General features: G+C 46.9%; 1 protein-coding gene across 1 annotated transcript in view; it reads right to left on the bottom strand.

Annotated features, from left to right (window-relative positions):
* FBRSL1 (fibrosin like 1) overlaps positions 1–20,312 on the bottom strand; it is a 365,612-nt gene that overhangs the window by 37,128 nt on the left and 308,172 nt on the right. Inside the window, exon 6 of the mRNA XM_031057495.1 lies at positions 17,951–17,996. Coding sequence (XP_030913355.1) covers positions 17,951–17,996 — 46 coding nt within the window. The remainder of the gene's footprint in view (positions 1–17,950; positions 17,997–20,312) is intronic.

The raw sequence follows: 20,312 nt of genomic DNA, 5'->3' as shown, positions 1-20,312 counted from the left end.
CCTTCTAAACAGGAAAGTGTGGTTTGGTATGCAATAAGGAAAGAAAAGAACACTTCACTGCACTGCAGAAGGCAAACTCTTTCAGCATGATTTCAGTGTGTGAAGTGCAGCTGCAAAGCTCCTTCCAGCTTTCTCCTTTGATGAAGTGTGAATTCTTCAATGGGCAGTAGAAATTCTGGAAATATTTTGGTGCTGGATATGCTGGAGGATAATGTATGATCTGGCATCTAGTGAGAAGTAACAGAGGAACACTGTGCTGTGCATTGCAATGGAATCACACCCTATTAATGAAAAGGTACTCTTGAATCTCTTCTTGTGTGAGGCTTTATGGCTGTGGAAAAAAGTCTTATGAGGCTGGAGGGTGCAAGGCAGCATGGATTGCTGCAATGCCAGCCTGGATGCGCAAAAAGCCTGGAACAGTCACTCAGCACTTGCAAAGCCAAATGTGTGCTCCACACTCCTCTTCCCACTGACTCCTTGGGATCCCTTTCTATCCACTGCAAAGATCATCAAGCACAACAATTTCCACAAGGCTGCTGGATGGAATCTGCTGCAGGCTATGGAAAACCCTTGTGATCCTGACATGCATGAGAATACTCACTGTAGCGAGGGAACTCATTCAGGAGAGTATTCACTGCCCTACCGACTGAGGCATTTGGCTTTCTTGGTGCCTGGGGTCTGCAGGAGCCCCAAAACCACACAGCTCAGAGCTCTCCCCGTTCCCAGGCAGAGCCACAACTCTCACAATCCCCACGTCACCCTCTGAGCTGGAACTGGGCAGGCACTGCCACATCCAACCTCTGGGCCGGGCAACAAACAGGTACAGGCTCAGACTTCTGCAAAGATAATCACAGGAATAGTCTGCTCTGAAACTGCTGCCCATTTTCATTTCAATATTGGGTGAAAGAAAAGAGACAAGTAAGTATGTGGGCTTAGCCTGCAGATACTTTCCTGAGACAGTAATTGCTGCATAATTCATAATCTTGTTTTTACATGTTTGCCATGTGTACCAACAATCCCACTGAAATCACTCTAAATTTTTCCTTCAAGTCCTCTCCATGTCACAGTTTTTTCCAAACTGCACACACACAAACATGCCTAGAGTCCAGCACTAAGCAGTTACTGGGGTTTGGCAAATTCCTGTATTCCCAGATTCTTGCACATTAGGAAAGTGGGGTCTCAGCTAATTCTTGAGAGTGTCCACTCCCCATTAGTACAGCAGACATCACCATTCACTCATTAAATCTGTATTTCCTTTCAAGCAGTTCTCTGTGAAGTCAGAATTGAGAGCTGTATCTCTACCCAGAGCCACCTGGCTCACTGCAGGTGCCACAGGCTGGAGGAGTGCTGCCCTCTGCACCAGGCAGGGCTCAGAAATAGAAGTATTTGCAGCTGATAGGAAATCTTAGCCCAGTAAGAAGCAATTCTTAGCTCCTGTACCAAAGAGGCTCACAGGGAAGTGCAGTGATGCAGTTCCTCATCCCAGCCCTGCAGCAATGCTTTGAGGTATTTTTGCTCATATTAAACTAACTGGAGATGACATCCTAGATCCTTGCAGGGAGGGGAAGTGCATTTCTTCTAATGGGCCTCAAAATGGTTAATCAAGTCAATGATTACAAATGAAATGCCTCATCTCTCAAGGGGCAGAATCCAAGGGCTGGTGCCACTGGTTTTGGTTTTGAGGACACAATATGGTTTTGTTTTTGAGGACAACACTCCAAAGTGCCAGCAGTTGGTTTCAGGGAAAACCACCTCCTCCCACATTAACATATTCATTTGCAAAATCTATCACATATGTTGCGTGCAAACTGGCTGAGAGTTGATTCAGCTCTGACAGCATGAGAGCCTCTAGCCCAAATATCTGAAAGTAATAAAATCCACACCATCCTCCTGATTCCTCACCCTAGCAGAGAAGTGACCTATATTTGCTTTGCACTGTCAGTGCTCCCAGGAGACAGAAAATAGTAGCACTGGTCCATGCTGGGGTTGTGGACCTCAGAGTGGGACAATTGTCACAAGAAAAACACAAACAACAGGGCTTTTGTTACAGGTTATGCTCATGGCTAATGGCAATGACTGGGCTATCACATTCTACCTTATGGTCACTCCACAAACAGGAATGAGGCCAGGAGGGACAGAGCACCCATTATTTAATATATAGAGATGGGAAGCAGGGGAAATTATGGAACAATCTCTCACAGAGAGCAAGGACTCCTGTGTTTTTAAGAGGGCTCTCCTCAGCCCTTTGTTTTGCAGGCAGGCTGGCTCTGAGCTGGGCTGTTCCCAACAAGCTCTCAGCCTGCCAGAGGCTCAGAGAACCTGCTCTGAATGAATATGTTTCTTCCCATGAATTTGTTAAAACCAAAGCCAGATTCCCCTTCTGCTGGGTGCTGCATGTTTCTGAAAAATCCTGTCCTCTTTTAAGGCTGAACACAACCACGAGTGGCAGGAAAGAAGCAAAGATATTCCCCATTATGAAAGGAGAAAAAAGACTCTGAGGGAGCAGTCAGCCTCTCCTATGCCACACCACATCTCTGGGGACTGAAGCTTTTCTGCATCCACAAGATAAATGCACCTTCTCCCCCTGTTCCCACAGCAGCAGAGAACAACTCCCCAGTTACCAGCGCTGGATGCCAGTAAAGGTCTCCCTTTTCTTCCTTGTGTAAGGCATTTCCCTCCCCTTCATTTTATAAATTACCAGAACAGACATTTAAATGTTCAAGAATAATCTTAACAGAGTATTCATGCCTTGGGCATTTTCATGCTCTACAAGGAGTGAAACAAAAGGGCCTCATTTAATACCTCCCTACAGCATTCCCTATTCCTGCTCTTCCCTTGTGAATCTCCAAAGGCAAACTCTCAGTGGTTCAAGGCTCCCTACACACCCCATCCCTCCCTTCTCCCTTTTTAAGATGAGCTTCTAAAGCAAATCTTGCTGGCTGACAGGAACAGGTGGTAGGAATCCTTCAAAAGGAGAGAAAAACCACTTGTAACCAATAAAAGCAGAGGGAAAGTCTGATTCCTGTGGTTTTACTGAGCAGCCCTGGGAGCTGCTCGGATGGCAGGCACACCCTGCTGCCCTGTGTGCCCTGTGCCCCCCTGGCACCCAGCCCTGGCATGGACAGGGACATCCCTGGGATGCCAGGGTGGCTCTGCCTGCTTGGTGGGGGATTTCAGGAACCCTGCACCAGCTCCAGAGCCTGATGGGACAGGCTAAGGGCTGAGCCTGTCTTCTGCCCTGGATTTGAGATCTAGCTTTACAAAACCAGCAAAAGCCTCTATCCTTTTCAAACATAGAGAAACCATCCAATGTTTGAACAAAGTTTTGTGCTAGATCAAAAAACCAGGCCTGCAAAACCGTCCTTGGGGCTTTGCTTTTATTCTTTAGCAAAACCCCTCTACAGTAACTTTCTGATCTTCAGCCTTGGAGAGAAACATCACAATCCACTGAGGTGAACAATATCCCTTAATCTCTTGCCTTATACCTGACAGGTACAGAAGTCTGACTTGGAAAGGACCCCCAGGACATGGCTGGCAAAGGCTGGGCTCGCTGTGTGGCACTTGGAGACAGCAGCTCTGCTGGAAAGGACTGCAGCCCAGGACAGCAGCTCGCTGCCCAGCTCCCCTCTCCAGCCCTGCCGTCCTTTCTCATCCCCTCATTGTCAAAACTGATGAAGGGAGAGGCGACAAGCTGGAAAGGCATGGCCAAGACTCAGAGCGAGCATTCAAAGCACCCTGCTGTGCTCCAAAGTGCTGTTATGGCTGCTCCCTGTGTGCAGGGAATTAGGATATGGTCTCCAATCCAGCTACAAGCAAAGGAGGCAGAGTAATAGATGTGCTTTCTGCAGAGACCTCAGGTATTGCTTCATTCCTGTATTTGCTGGCAAGCACAAGGTGCAAAAACATCCATGACCAGGAGCAAATGCTGGAATCCAGGTTTATCTGGATGTGATCTAAGGGATACTTCACTATGGATGTGGCCAATGCAGTTGTTTGTTCAAGAGTTAAAAGGAAGGGATATTTCTTCCCATTGAGGAAGATCAGGAAATTAAACCTGGACTTAGCTCTTCCTCCTTTTTCATCTGGGTTTCTCTCCATAAAGAGGAGGTGGCAGTGGGTTTGAATGTTCTCCAAATGTGACTTCCCATTCCTCCACAAGAAATGTATAGAGAAAAAGGTCTGAAGTCCTTGCAGTCTTCTACAGATATGACACATTTAGAAGCTCTAGACTTCTCCCCATATCTTTGGTTCTCCATACCAGTTTTGCCTGTTCACAGCCTGGAGTTATGCCCACCCCAGCCCATGCACCACACATACACTTGTTGAAACTCCATCACTGACCAGCTTTTCAGCAGCCAGCCCCACACCAGTGCCAGAAAGTCCATTTAGTTTTTAAGACTACAAAACCCAACACACTCCTTTACACAGCTTGGAACAGCCCTGCAGTATTTACATCCCTCCCAAAGAACCACAGAAACATTTATCACTGTATGGTCACGCTCTACTTGTCACGCACCAGCACTGGCATCCTGGAGAGAACTGTACTACAAACAGGCGCCCACCTCAAGGACCTTTGGGGTATTCAGCATCTTGTGGCTGCACTGAATTAGTTTCTGACCAGAAAAGAGAACACTTTCTTCAATCACTCTGTAGAAATGTTTTCCTTATGGGCAAACTTCAGAAATATCCACCGTCTGATATTGAGGTTGGTTTTTCTAAGAGCTAAGGGTCGTAAAGCAGCCACGTGTTTAAACAAGAGGTCATTATCCACCAGCACCAGGGTTCAGTGCAAGCTTCTGAGCAAGAAGCAATTTGAAAATAGAGCTGTTAAAGCAGTAACAGTAATTTAGTGTAATTTAAGTTTCTGTTTTACTGATTTTTCTGGCTAAGATTCATAGTGCTATCAAATTAGCATCTGGTTATCTTGTTGAGGGGAGTGAAGTCAATAGTCTAACAGGCCCATTTTGCCTCTCTTTGCTGCTGCAATTGTGTGACTTCATTGATACTAAGGCCTGAAGGCAAAGGACAAGGCCAGTGCCCTATGGCAAATGCCAAGCTCCTATTTTGTGTGTGATACAGCACAGTCCAACAGATGAGATTTCAGACACAGCAATCAGAAGAAACTATTTCTGCTCAAGGTGCCATAATACCAACGGCTTAACACTAAACTTATTAGCTACCACCCAATTAGGAAGTGAGATTTTTCAATGGCATGAAGTCACCAAGAGATTGAGAGTTTGACCAAACCTTTAAAAGCTTTGTAGCAGCTCACCTGCACCAAAACCTGGCAGCATTTCAGGACCAACAGTGCATACAGCAACATTTGTTATTTAAGCAAACGTGCTCTCCTAACTCTTTGCAGAGAAATCTGCTTTACCCAGTACCAACCTCCTCAATCTCTCCAGCTTCATCTACCCAGTGTGGTAAGAAGAGAAGCTCCTCCACTCCCTTCCTTCCCTTCCCTCTCCTCCACCTCTGGACAGCACATCATTTTCAGTGTCGGTTTGTGCTGCCCTTGGCGTTCCACATCACCACACTGGTCAAACCCACAGATGGAAGGAAAGATGCCTTTCCAAGCCCACCTCTGGAAAGATGAAGCTGTGGTAGGAAAAGCCCTGCAAGCTGCCCTTGTTCCCTTTGAAACCCGAGGAGAAGAGATGAGCAGCACATTTGAAATTAATTACAGCAAAACCTACTGCATTGTTCTCTCCTCCTCTTCCTTTTCCCCTCCTCGCAGAGCTTTCACTGGAACCTCTGTGGCGTGTATATTTTCCTAAAGTTGCCAGGGCCAAAATGGTACAGCTGAGACATTCACAGGAGTCAAAGAGAGTGCAGGCCCAGGTTAGTGCACAGGGGTACAATAGTTCCTTAAGAGCGAGCGTTTTCCCCGCTGCCGCCCCCCTCCTCCCAAACCTTCCGTCTCTAATGAACCTTTGGTGTCTGTCCACAAAAAACAAACATCAATCAGGCAACAGGCTGTTCCTTTTCCCCTGTTGCTAGTCTGAAATAACAGGCATCCCCCGCTGGGCTGGGAACGCCACTTCCCTCTCCAGCACACATACGGGATAATAAGGGGGAGGCGAAGGAGGGAGGAAAAGCCGCTCAGAGGTGCCAGAATACACAGCGAGACGTGCCTCCCAGAGCCAGAGAAAACTTGGGAACACAACAGCTTTTGATTCCTCCTGCCCCACTGGGTACGTTAATTATTTAATAGTTGGCTTGTGAATTGGTGGTGGTGGTGGGAGCGGGGGGGGGAAGGGAAATCAGGCTTTTCCCTCTCCCGCCCCCAGTCCCCTCCTTGTGCTGGCAGAATTGTGCACACACACACACACACACACACACACACACACACACACACGTGTGTGAGAGGCTTTGGGCACGCCTAGCAGCCTCCTCTACACCCTGTCCTCCCTCCCCACCCACACAAGACCCTTCTTGTTGGCCTGTGACCACAGTGGCCATAGACAGCATGGGACAGCATCTGGATTGAATGATGCTCAGGGCAAAGAAAACCCATCTGCTCTCCCTTTGGAGGCAGATATTTTTCACTTATTATGCTTGGGGGAAGGGCACTCAGAAGTTTATATTGGATTTCGACAGAGCTGGAAACGGACCTGCAAATCAAACAGAGATCAGCTTATGATTTGCAACCAGGGCTTTCTAGGTGTCTGAAGCAACACTTTGGAAGGAGCGTAGGGAAAAGGAGAATGTAACTACATCTCATTTGGATGGAGAGGACTCACAGATGTTAGGAATATTTTTGATCAACAGCTTTCCTGGCACCGATTGTGGTGGAATCCACAACCTTGACGGCTAGCTGAGTAAGAAAATGCTGGCAAGCTCCTGACTGCATGCAGGCAATTTGCAATGCTGCCAGTCAATATTTCAGTAAAAACAAAATTGCAGGGATCATATTAAAAGAGAAGAAAACAGAAAATAAAACAAAACAAAATCCAGCCTTTCCTTTTAAAAGAAAACTCTGACACAAACTGATGGGAAAGTCCCTTCCAAATCAAAATGCAGTCTTTGTTTGTTTAAAATTAACACGCTGTGATGGGAGCCCTGCCGTGAGCACGCAAAGACAAGTCTGCCAGCAGCAACAGAAGCACACACAGCAAGAAGTGGCTTTACACGGGGACACCTGGGTGCCATGTTTAGTACAGGCCTGCAGGAAATGATGCAGAAAGAGGTTTATAGTTGTGTCCATTTGGTGGAGGAAATGTATGCAGCAGGCAGGGGTCTGAGCCAAAAACCTAGACCCAGTTCCCTTCAATCTTTGGGAGGAGAGAATTGATGAGAGAAGAGGAGAGAGCTTCTCTGGCAGGGTTTTCAAGCTCTGGCTCTTCATGTAGCCATGCTGGCCTATTAGTGTGAAGCAGTGGTATTACTGTGAGAGACTGCAAGCAGTGTAGCCTGGGCAGCATCTCTCACTGGACCAGCCTGGAGATGACTGACATGGACTCTGGGGGCATCTGAACTCCTGGTACAGCTCACAGAGCCATCTGGAGAACCTTCAGAGGTCTCTGAATTACTCCCACCTGCGTGGCTGGCAAAAGGGTGCTCTGCTGCTCACAACCACCGAGTCAGGCCCTTTTGTGCCCTGGCCTCAGGACTAAGCTTGGCTGAGTGTGCTGCCAGTCAGGGGGGAGTCCCCAGATGTCTGCTGAAGGCAGCTTTACAGCACATACTGCTAGAATGACATAAAGAGCCCAGAGACTGGCCTGTAACACAAAAATATTTCAGGCCAAAAGGTACATTATGCTCAGAGAACATTTTTGTTGATACAATGAAAGGCATAAAATAATCTGCTCTACTTTGGTTACTAAATTGATCAGTACAGAATGCAATGAACATACTCTAGTTGTTGTTTGCATATTTCTAGCTCAGTTTCAAAGACTGGTTCAATAACAAAAATAATGACACGTTCATTATTGTATAAACAATCAACGCTCCCCCTGTAAATTTCTTTCTCCAGCCATTAAGCCTGTATTAAATCAGGTTGTCTCTGCAGAGCTTGCACTGTGAGCACCTCTCCTGTGCCCAGAGAAGGCCAGCCATGTATGAAAGCAAGTGGCTGGGGACAGCTCATCTGTTTGGAAGCCAAATCACATAATGCTGAGAAACATTAACATGCTAGCTGCTCCATCCAACAAGGCTGGCCCTTTTCTGCCACCCTGCCTTGCACAGAGCTTCCCAGGGAGCAGCTCTGGCTTTGCAAGCCAACACAGCTTGGGGTGGGTTTGCACACTCTGGTGTAAGCTTTGGGGATGCTGCCTGGTCCTGCACTTCCCAAGATGTCCCAAGGATGAGGACTCAGGGGACTGAAGGGACAAACTCATCTTCCACAGGTTTCACAGTATGGGACACTGAGCATTCAGGCAGATCTCTCCCAAAACTGGATCGTCAATAACTACGGAAATGCAGAACAAACCTAGCAGACACCAGCAGCAGATGCAGGTTCGTAGATGTCTGCTTATTACCAAGGCTCACTCCAGCTGAGACTTAAATAGGCTCCTTTATGCACAACGGGAGAGGGAGCGGAATTGAAGGAAACTGGCAATTACACAATTTTATTTCCCTGCTAGCCCGTTTGCTGTGCATCAGGTGGCTCCGCACTCACACACCAAAGGGGCTTGTGAGCACTAAGTGAAGCACAAAGCCAGCTTGATGCTCTGCTTTCACTGGGAGGAAGTTTCTGTGTGCTTTTCTGGATGTGGTGTGAAAGCACAGTGAACGCATTATTTTGCATTATTTTGAAAGCACCATGAGCGCCTGAGTCACAGGGACTTCCAGGCTTCACTGTGTCTCTTTCTGAGAAGGCTGCAACCTCTCTTGAACATGAGGGTGCTCAGAAAGAGATGCCAGGGTCTAAGTTTAACACCACACCAGGATTTATCTGTATAGATGCATCTGCAATCTTCTTCCATACTTTTTAATACAAACTTCCACTTTCTAAAATCTCCACCCTAACTCCAGTGGGGTTGACTGGCAAAGCACCTAACACAGTGCTTGATTATGTACTTGTGTGCAATCACACTCTTCCAGCTTTGCCATTCACCTTGCTGACATTTTTTAAGAATATATTTCCAACAGGGCAAAACGTTAATGTCCACTTCATTGGAGAGAGATCTGGAACTCTGACTATTCCCTTATGGATAAGCCTTTAAGAATTTATTAGTGATGAAACCAGTGTGTTTCTTCAGAAACTTAATAGGGTTCCATAAAATTACTTCAATAACTTTAAAAATTTAATGGTGAACAAGAACCTTTCCAAAGGCTTTTTGAACTGTCCGACAGAATCCCAGAGTGGGGATATAATTCTGCAATAAATTTTGCAGGATGGTTAAAAGATTTTAATTTCCTATTACCTCCTCCAAGTCTTTGCCATCCATTTAAAGCAACTACATGAACTAAAAGCACTGTAGTCACTTTTCTCTCCCAGCGATTTACAAGAAAATATTTACTGTTTGGGGAAAAAACCTAACAAACTAGAACAAGTATCCTTTTCAGAAACACAGACACGCAAACACAAGCACTCTGCCAAGTCCTGCTCCTATACACTGGTGTAAACCCAAATAAACACAGGGAAGTCAATGGAGTCAGTATGGCTTTACCTGGCTGAACCGAGGCCGGGAGCCGGGGCCGAGTGCCCGGAGCAGCAGAGATGGAAGGAAAGCCTCATGCTGTGAGTCCCCAGGCAGCTCAGCAGCAACATTAACAGGCTCCACGGGGAATGTGTTCAGCCCTTGTTAGCAGGAAGGATGGCCAGAGAGGCAGGGAGGTGAGGGAAGCAGCGAGCACGGTTATTAAAGAAGAGAACGGCAGGAACCCCATGTCTGAAAGCAAACCCTGAACCTGGCCTCCCTCCTCCCCTCCCACAGGACGGGAACAGAGAGCTCCATCACTCACAGCACTGATTTCAAATGAAGTTAATACAGAAAAATCAGGCCCAAAGCAGAAACAGCATTTACTGCTAGAGGCTGATCAGGACAGCAGGGTCCTGTCCCCAGCCCCAGCCCTGCCCCGGGAGAAAGGAAGGAAGGACTCAGCCTCCAGAGGGGCAGTGAGAGGAGCAGGAGAAGCAGGGACATGCTGACAGCATCCTCTGTTCCTCAGGTCTCTTGCTGGGACTTACAGACCTCACCAGCATTGCACACAAAAGAGTAGCCAGATCCATTTGCAATTAAACAGCACGCCCTGGTCTCATTGATCACTCCCATTGATTGCCCAGAAGGAAACACCAGCTGACCCAGGGTCAGATCCAGCTCCCCCCTCACCAGCACTGCCTTGTCAAATTCCTGGTGGAAGGCCAGGCTGCCCTGCTCTGTGCTGGTGACCTGCAGGGTGAGGGGCTGCTGTGTCTGCAGCAGTGCCCAGTGGGCTGTCACAGAGCCCACGGTACCCTGACCAACTGCTCCTCTAACACAGGACAGAGAGCTCCAAAGGGGCACCACAGAGCTGGGAAAACCAGCACAAGCCTGGGCTGAGCAGCTGGAGAGAGCAAGGACTCGTCTGCAAGGAGCAAGGCTGATTTAAATCCTGGGATGTGCTCAGACCCACACCAGACACCTCCCCTCACCCTGCACTGCCCTGTGCAAGAGGGAATCAGGTTTATACCCAGCGTTTAATTTTCTCAGAAACTGAAGCTTTACAAAATCTTCCATGAATAAAACATGTCTCTGAGGTTTAAAAGCAGAATTGAGAAGACCCAATGGTTTTGTGGGGGTTGCAACTGCTGCTCTTAACATCACCCCCCTACAGCATCCTTCTGTGCTGAAATGCAACCAGGGACCACAGCTGCAGACAGCACTGGGACTTTACCCAATGGCTCTTGCTACTCGAGAAAAAAAGACAAACAAGCTACAAACAAGGAGTAAAAAGATGGTATCTTTCAAATGTCCTTTAAGAGCCTAGGCAATGTAAACTACTACAGGCACTTGGAAGGAATTTCTATCTTTTCCTTCTGATTTACAGTTTGATGGTCCTTTTATCTACTTTTACATGAACTGAGAAAAGCTAGAATGTGCCTACTCAATCAATATGAGCTTGTGCTGGCCTGTTCAGGATATATAATATTTTGCTTTTATGGTTTATTTTAAATAAAAAGTATAATTAAAGAAAATAAACCACCCACTTCATAACATTTATACAACGAAGACTCTATTTATTTTATTTACATTTTGGTGGGCAAGGCACAGCATGCTGTTAGCTTTCTGTGATACTTAACAAAGCCGCATTTGAAATTTAAAATCTTTAAGGAAATTAACAAATTCTGTGGAGGAAGGGCAGTTGAGCAAAGAGACTTCTTACATTACCCTAGATAATTGTGCATATATATGTTTCTGTGAGTCTCTCTCTACTCCAAAAACATATCCATGACTTGGAAGCTTTAAATCAAAAAGCAATTTCAGTCTGTAATTCTCAAATAAATAATTAAACACATTTTATCTCCTACAGTATTGCTTCTATTCATTCTAATCCCACTGACAGGAATGCAGCAACATACTCCACCACATCCTTGAAGTAAGAAAACAAAACACAAGATACCAACCAGAAGGCCTGGAAATGTTTATAATTCAACTTTTCAACTCTCCTGGCTGCAGCCTGGAGCTACAAAGAAAGCTCTGTGCAAGGGGAGAAGCCTGGAGATGGCTGTGCAAACCATATGGCCACGGGTGCAAGCAGACCCTGCTGGCCTGCACGGGGCAGCTCTCACTCTGGGAGGCACACAACACTCAGTTTGTGTCAAAGTTAATAAATTATCCACTTCTGCAGCCTGAGTTTTACCAAACTAACCGGACAGTGTGGTTACGGTGAGTGGTCTCTTGCTTGTCCATCATAATTTCACAGAGAGCTGCTGCAGATAGGGATGGCCATAGCCTGGACTAATAAATACACACAAAATAGCTAACAGGGGAGACACAGAGTGCATTCCCATTCCCAAAGAGAAGGCTGAGCTTTCCAGAGCCTAGCCTGCAAAATAGAAAACTACAATACTGAAAGACTGCATTTACTGCACTGTTTTCTGTGTTTAGTTTTGATTTGAAATATGGGTAACTGGCTGTGACTTGGGTGATTATCTTGGTTACCCATGCTTTTTGAAAAGCAAAGTCCTCCTTCTCAGACCACTGCATAATTATGTTTATACACATGCAAGCAAGCTAATTTGCTCATCCTGGTGGCAAAATTAGATGGAACTTTCCAAAAAAGAGGATGCTGGGATGGGCTCACACACTGGATTTATCATTAAACTCAGAGTATCCAGTATTGCCAACCCCAGAAGCATTTACAGAGCACAAACTATCTCTAGAACAAGGTTGAAACCAAAGTATTTGGGCTTCTTTATGACTGTCTGCTGGCTCTGAAGCACAGAAGAATCGAAAATTTTAGGCTCTTCTCTGTAGTCAGGAAGACTGAAGTATTGCCTAAATAAAGAAATTAAATCTTAGATTTTGGTATAATCCTCTGAGGGCCTGGGTTTCATGAAAAAAAGTCTTGTAAGCTTGTGATAAAATCACCAGAGATGCAGCATGGGGAGCAGAGCAGCTGCAGAGCATCCTGAGCACTGTATAAATCATAGCAATATGGTTGTTATCTAAATAAATGCATTACTTATTTTATTTATTATTACAGATGCTGCTGTGGAAATTTTTGCATGCCTGTAATCATGGTGGACTCTTGTCCAAAGCTTCAGCTGTAAATTATCATCCCCCTCAAGCTCCCTGGCTGCACAGGTAATCAAGCACAAGATGGTGACCTCATCAAAATCTAACCAGAACATGGGGATAAAACGGAGATCAAGAGACAGGATGCAGCTCAGATCCCACGGTGGACCCCACACAAGAAAACTGGGAAAATTTATGACATCTCTCCTGACCTCCATTCACGTAAAACACAGCTGACTGCCTGGCCGGGTGCGCTGAGACTTGTTTGCTCTGTCTGTGCAGACCCTGCAGTGATGGAAAGCCCTCTCTCCTGGCACAGCAAGGCAAAGCCCTGAAGGAGAGGTGGGCTTGATTACAGGAGATGCTGTCCCAGCCCAGACAGGGAGGCTCTGACCCTGACAACTGGAGACAGAGCGCCGGGGGACAGGACCAAGGCATGCAGGCAAGCCCGGGAGACACTGAGCTCCTGGTTCCCCTGTCAGTGCTGAGCATCCTCTGAGCTGTGCTGCTGCAAACCTGTGCCAAGCACGCTATTCTGAGCCCAGCTGCATTCAGGTTGTTTTCTGCTTCACCAGGCACTCACAGGTTCCTCCTGGAGAGCTGACTTGCTGCTCTCCCATCCTGCTCCTGCCCCCCCTGCCCCTCCTTTCCCCTCTCACCCCATCTCACAGTAATAACCATCAGTTTTTAACAGCATGTCCTACACTGGAGGTTTTGTAGTTCCAGCTTTTAAAATGATTTAGTGTGACAGTTTAGTGCTGAATTAAAGAAAAAAAAAAAGAATAAGAAAAAGGAAGAGAAGAAGCAGAGAGAAAAAGGAGAGACAGTCCCCTTAAGGCAACAACATTATGGAGCAGTGATCTCAGAGGAACAAGGGTTCTTCTCTGGTTCAGATGTGCTTGTCAGAGCTCAGTGTCGTCTCTGAACAAGAAATCTCTCTTGCTGGCCCAAGGCACAGTTTTGTGGTCAAGAGGACAGAAAATAAAGGGAGGGGACTTCAAAGAAGCATAAGCTGCATTAGCCCGCTGGGGCGGGTGGCTGCGGCACATCCCATGGCTGACAATTATGACCTGCATGCCGAGAAAGCTTGCCTCCCTCTTGTCAGAGGGATAAGACACAGGCTGTGAGCTTTAGAGCTTTGAGGATGTGTACAGTTCATGATGAAAGATAGCACTTCAAAGCCCTCTGCCTAGAAACCCAGGGAGAAGTAAGAGCGGAGGGTAAGCAATCTTTTTTCCTGGGGGGTGCATATGCGGGGGAAGGATAAGACTTACTTTCACTGTCATTTATTATTGCCATGAAAATGAAGCCTTGCACTGTTTATGGAATCTCTCATTAAAAGGATCTCTTGATAAATCGCTTGACAAACATTCATTAATTAAGTCTCTGAGCGCACTTGGCTGACAAGCATTAGTCTTCATTCTGCAGGAGGGGGAAATTGAGGCATGGAGCTCAGCGAGCCCCCAGCAGCCAGGGCAGGGCTGGGTCCCGGCCAGCCACTCTGTGCCACCAGACAGATGGATTACACTGCTCCCTCCGTGCCCAGCTTGATTTGGATCCAAAGATAGGAGCAACATACTGTTCTCAACAGACTTCAAAGCTCTTTTTCCCCTCACTGCTGCCCAGTGTCTCCTGGGGCTGCAGGGCAGACAGAGCTGTGCAGGTCTGGTTCCTCTACGGGCATCTCATGCCCCAGGGGCTCCTGGACACCTCTTTCATCTCACAGGCACCTCCCCACCCACAGCCTGCCTGGGGTTATGAATGGAGAAACCCTGGCTGCTGCCCAGGCTCCACTTTTCGATGGAAATTTTCCTCCCTGGAGCCTCTGACCTATCAAACCAAGCGAAAGAAACACCTCCTTTAAGACATCCATTTCACTCTCACTGCTGCAGTGGCCTTGGGTTCAAACACTGGGGACTCAGCAGGTCACCTGGGCTGCAGCTGCAAGGCTACTGTGGTACAAACCTCTCCTGCTTTCCGTGGCATACAGCAGCTCTGGAGCAAGGACTGCTGCAAGGAAGCTCAGCTGCCTCCAGCCAGACCCACGAGGGAAGCCCACAGCTGGAGGGAGGCAGCAGTGAGGACCCAATGCTTAAGTCCAGCAAATACCAACTATCCTACCCCACACACTTCAAAATATGACCACAGCAGGCAGGAGGAGGTCCTTGCAGAGACTTGGGGTGACTGTCCCTCTCACCTCCCCAGCCCCACAACTCATCTGACCATCACCCCTCTGCCTCATGCTCCTACCTGGAGACAGAGGGACAGATTTGGCTTTTGCCTATGCTTCCCTTGCCTTTCCTGGTACTTGCCCTTCAGAAAAAGGAAGGGCTGGCTGGCAGATTCCTGTGAGAAAGGAGCTGCATGAGAGAGCAAACAGACCTTTATTATTTGTTTATTGATTTATTCTCCAGGAGGATGTAGCACCCGGCCCTTGGCAGCAAATGCCCTTGTAACTCTGTACTGCAGCGACAAGTCAGCCAAACAAACACTTTTCTGCCTCAGAAAACAAAGACTGTCAGCAGAGCAGATCAGGGCTCCTCTGCTCTTACTTTTAATTATTATTTCCTCACACAGAGGATTTAATCTCCTCTTCTGCTGGAAGCTCAAAGTACCCCATTCAGCCTATTTCACAGCTGTGACTACTGAGGTCACCCTGGGTCAGGACACCTCTCTCTGCAGCATAATAGTGCCTGCTCCCCAAAGTGGACATGCACGCCGTGCATCTGCTGCTGCAGATGAACTGGTGTCAGCAGGAGGAGCACGGCCACCACCGCGGCCCCACCGGGGAGGGGGCAAAGGCAAACGTTACCCAGAGAGCCCCAGACAAAGGACGTTGCTCCTCCGGCCCTTTGTGGAGCTCTCAAATGCGGTCAAAGGTTACATTTTACAGCTGTTCCAGCCTCAAATAAGCGTAACCCGCCTATCTTAATACTTAATTGCATCGCTAAGCTGCTGATAAACTAGGACGGTATAAAACAAACACACAGGGCCAAACACATCCCCAGGGAAAGTTTGTGGGAACAGAGGGACTTGCGCCAAACAATGGGCTGGGAACACGGGGAGTTGCACCACACAATGAATCCACTTTATGTGTTTCAGAAGCCTGGTTACCCTCAATAAAAGCTGCAGCATGGATGCTGCACGTTTGCTAGCTAATATCTCTCCAGAAAGGGCGCCAGTGTTTACAAAAGAAGGGCGCAGTGCAAACGCCCACGGGAGAGGACGAGCGCGTGCCGCACCATGCGTGTGCCCATCAGGAAACTGTGCTGAGCTAATCCCCTCCCCACAGAGCCACCAGGGCTCCAGCCCCGGAGAACACGGCCTTAAATCAACGCTCTTATCTCACAAAAGGAATTTAAGTGCAATGCTTTGAAAGTCACTTTCTCCCGGCCATATGGCATCCCCGAGCCTGGTCGTGTAGAAGCGGCGTTCATTTGCATGTGCAAGAGACAAATCTGGCTCTTGCATTGCGGGAGTGATAACAGGGCGAGGGGTAAAATTTAGCACTGTTTGGGTTTCTGCACAAAATCTTTGCTGAGGCGAATTTCTCTCACCTGTCAAGCCAAGTGCCAAATGCTGAGGTAGCCCCAGGAGAGCCTGCCCACGATGGCAGGCCATGCCATAAGCAAGGTACAGGGCCAGGGTAAAAGAGAAAACTGAGATAAAACCCATGATCTGAACCCAAAGCTGGCAATGTCTACACCCACATTAAAGCAAACAGGAACAGGCTGAAATTATAGGGATATAAACAGCACTGAACACAAACTTCAAGACAGCAAATTCACAGGCATTCGCACATTTAACTTCCTGATAGGGAGGTATTTTGAAAACTCATGTTGCTGAGCTGCTCCATGATATGAAGGGGTGGGGGATCTTGGGCTTCAGCACAAGGAGGAGCCAACAAAGCTGCTAACGCTTCAACATAAGCCTCTCCAGCAGATCTCTGTGCCAGGCATTATGCAGGATGGCAAGATTTTTGTTTTGCCGAGGCAGTGCCATATGGGCAATCTGGTTTGCCTTATCAGCAAGCCAAGTGAGAGAAGAGAAATGTTCTTCCCCACCATTTGTTTAAATTTCCCTCTTTCCCCCAGATAAAGCTGCATACTTTTGTAAAAATATCTACAAATGTAATAACATAATGGGCTTGTCATCGGTTTCCACATTTGGCATTGAAAATCTGCAAAGCTTGGAAAGAAAGAGAATTTCTAATAGTTACTGCTGCTGAAGAGCCCAGCTAAAAACTGGGCCTGGATCCAGGTGATGGAGCACACAACCACCAAAACGCCTTTCCAGGTCCAGCACCTACTCCTACACAACTGCAAATTGTTCCTTTCTTGGCCCCACTGAAATAATGTAAGAAGTTTATTTCATCACTTCTTGTTGATGGGCCTCATCTCCCCTCTTTGGGGTATTTGCATGCCCCTAACATCCACTACTGCTGTGAACTGATTTGATTTTGCAGCTCAATGCAGAGGATGCTGCAGACAGCCACAAGCCCTGGCAATTAATTTGGAGCCACACAAACCTCCTAGAATGGCAAAGTGGAACCATTCTCAGCACAACATTTTCCACTGTGTACCACAGTTTGCCTTCTCCAAGGCTGTTTCTTTGGCATTTCTGCCTGGTATCCATCTCAGTGAGATTATCCCTGGGAACACACAGAGCAGAGCAGTCTGGTTTTATGGCTGTGCTGAGCCCTTAGAGGAGGGCTGGGCATATTTAGAGATCTGTGGCTGCGCCCCCCAAGGGGCTGTGGAACGAGGCAGTCTCTTAGCAACACCCAGTGCCTCTCACAGGTGACTGTCATTAACAGCAGGAGCAGAGCTGAGCTGTGCTGAGCACCCTCCACCGTGTCCTGGAGAGCTGAGATGTGCAGGCACAAATACTCCATGGGCACTGCCAGGGGAGGGATGTGCAAGCCCTTGTCAGGATGACACAGACAGCACTGAAATACTGATTTGTTTAAAAGAAATGAGGATTTGATTGTATTAGAGGGAGAAGCACATCCCCTACAGTAAGGACTCCTTTGTCAGTAATCCCTCTCTCCAAGACACTTAATACAAATCTGACTGGAAGGGAAGGAGTCCCACCCCACACTGAGACAATGCAGCTCTAAATTTTAACTTAAATCATCCCAAGCCTGTAAAGCTGATCTTTATGACAATGTGTGTGGCCAAGCTACAGGCTCTGGCAAAACTGACGTCCTGCTATTCGCACGACACGGATTCACAACCCAAATCTCTCACTGTGAGATAAGGAAAGCATTTCTCCACACCACTTACCTTTATTTGCTGCAGGGGAGAACAGCTTCTCAGAGCCTACAGAAGCCTGAAAAAGGAAGAGAAAGAGAGGGTGAATAATCGTGAAGGAGAAATTGGGAAGGCTTGCTCACAAAAACACAGCTCATAAAACAAGTGGGTTATCTGGAGACCTGCAGTTGCGCATTGCACCTGGAGGGTGCAATGTTGTGCCATTAAAGAACGAGCATGCATCCTGAGGAGATGAAAGCCAAGCAAGAGGACTGTCCTGATCTCACCCAACTACATCCTCCTGTCTCGTTTGTTTAAGGCAGCCATGCAATGCACAGCTATTTTATCCATGATTCCTCGTATAAAAACAAAACCAGTGAAATTGCTATCAAGCTGAAGAAAAAAAGAAAAAAGAAACCAAAACACATTTCAAAGGCTCTCTCACTGAAAATAAGCTCAATTCTTGCTGAACATGCAAAATGTAATTTGTGTATTGGAAACACAAGTTGCAACTGAACACATCTGTATGAAGGAGGGTGTTGTTCAATATTATGCCAAATGATAGGTACATGCTGCTATGCACTTAGTTGAGTATGAAATAAAACGACTTCCTCTTGGAAGAAGCCCGTATCCTTGCAGACTGGGTTGCACTATGCTGTCTGAACTTCACAGCAGTGTATTTGTGCTCCTCACAGCTCTGGGAAACAGTTAAAGAAATCCAATTAACCTAAACCTTGTAAACAGCTTCATGATAATCAGGGTCACTGGGTTACAGACAAGATGATAACGACAGACAGGGAAAAAAAAAGTCCATTCATTGTAACTAAAGCTTTTATGAGTTAATTTGATGGTTTCCTTTCCTCCCCCCACTGATATCAAGCAGTCAACCGATTTCAGCATAAGCTTTTCCTCCTCGCTATCTGATAAAATAGCAAGCAGCCTCTCCAGAATCAAAGCTGGTCTGGGAGCAGGAGCACGATCAACATTACTACCATCTACAAGAAAGTATCATCAATGTGTTGGCACTGACTGCTGCATGAATAAAATGGGTGAAGTACAAAGCTGACGAGCAAAAGATACTGAAAGTGAAAAAAGCCTTTTTCCCCTGGCTCTGCTTTAAAAACAATTAATTAATTCAACACATGGCTGAACTAAGTTGATTTTATTTTTGATTTTATTGATTTTATTCTAAGGTGCCTTGGGAGATTTGCATGATAAAGAGCACTACAAATTGTATTACATTGCTATATATTTTAAATGACGACTCAGAAGGAAAAAAACAAATAGTAAAATGCAAGAAGTTCTGCATGAGATATAGTAAGAAGCAAGAGTGATCCATTAATGTTACTTCTAAGAAAAGTGGCACTGCAAGCACTGAATGTCTTACTTAATGCAAATGTATAAAAAAGAGAGGGAAAACAACATGAAAAATAGGTTGAGGCTGAGACACATAAGAAAAAAATTCTGAATTATGTCCACGACAAAGCTGCACGTGTAGCTGTGGCATGTATGATCATTACACAGCTCAGCAAAAAGATCCTAAAATCTTAGGGAAAATCAGTTACCTGCACGATCCCTTCACTGCATGGATTAAAAAGAGGAAGAACCAGGATTAAACAACGTTTTGCCTAGGCTGGTTTGCAAAGAAAGTGTAACAGAGTCACACAGCAGCAACAACAGTGGTGCATAAAACGTTTGACAGCCAACTCTGAATTTACAACCCATTGTTAGGAGATTTTTCACTTATAATCAACACCAAGTCACCACGGACGCAGAACACATCTGCAGGCTCTGGGAACTCACCCATGCTAACAGCTCACACAAAGCCAGGGCTACTCTCAAAGCACTCCACAAGCACTGGGACACGTGGCAGGTGAATAAATAAGATTCCCCCGTTTTACAGGCAATGAAACTTCGGCGTGGCTTGCACTAAAGCCCCAGCAGTAAATTGGCCACTGAGCCACAAATCCTAAGTGCCGGGTCCAGACGCTGGGGTGTGCAGCTCTCCAGAGGAGCCTGCTTGGGAGAGCCCTTCCTGGGGAGCCAGCCATGGCTGGAGGCAGCCACCCCAGGTGGGAGAAGCTTTGTGCTTCCCCTGGTCTGGACAGTCCGGGCTCAGAGCCCCAACTTTGTGTCAGCCACCAGCTCAGTGCCCTCCGTGCACCTCGGTACCGCGGGCTCAGCGCTCAGCCGGGAGCCAAAGATCTCAGTGCTACAGGTCCAGACTGTATAAAAACAATGTTTAAGGAAGTCAAGCCAGAAAATTCACTTTAAAGACCAAGTAAAACAGCCGGATTATTGCTCAGTCTTCTGCTATCAGCATGTGCCACCGCCTTCCACAATCAGAGTCAACATTTACAGAGCAGCGTTTTCAACATCGCAGCTTCAGTTCACA

The sequence above is a fragment of the Geospiza fortis genome, unplaced genomic scaffold, assembly GCF_000277835.1.
Source record: "Geospiza fortis unplaced genomic scaffold, GeoFor_1.0 scaffold408, whole genome shotgun sequence".
Lineage (NCBI taxonomy): Eukaryota > Metazoa > Chordata > Aves > Passeriformes > Thraupidae > Geospiza > Geospiza fortis.
Note: the sequence above shows the minus strand (reverse complement) of the source record. Positions and strands in the feature narration are given on the sequence as shown.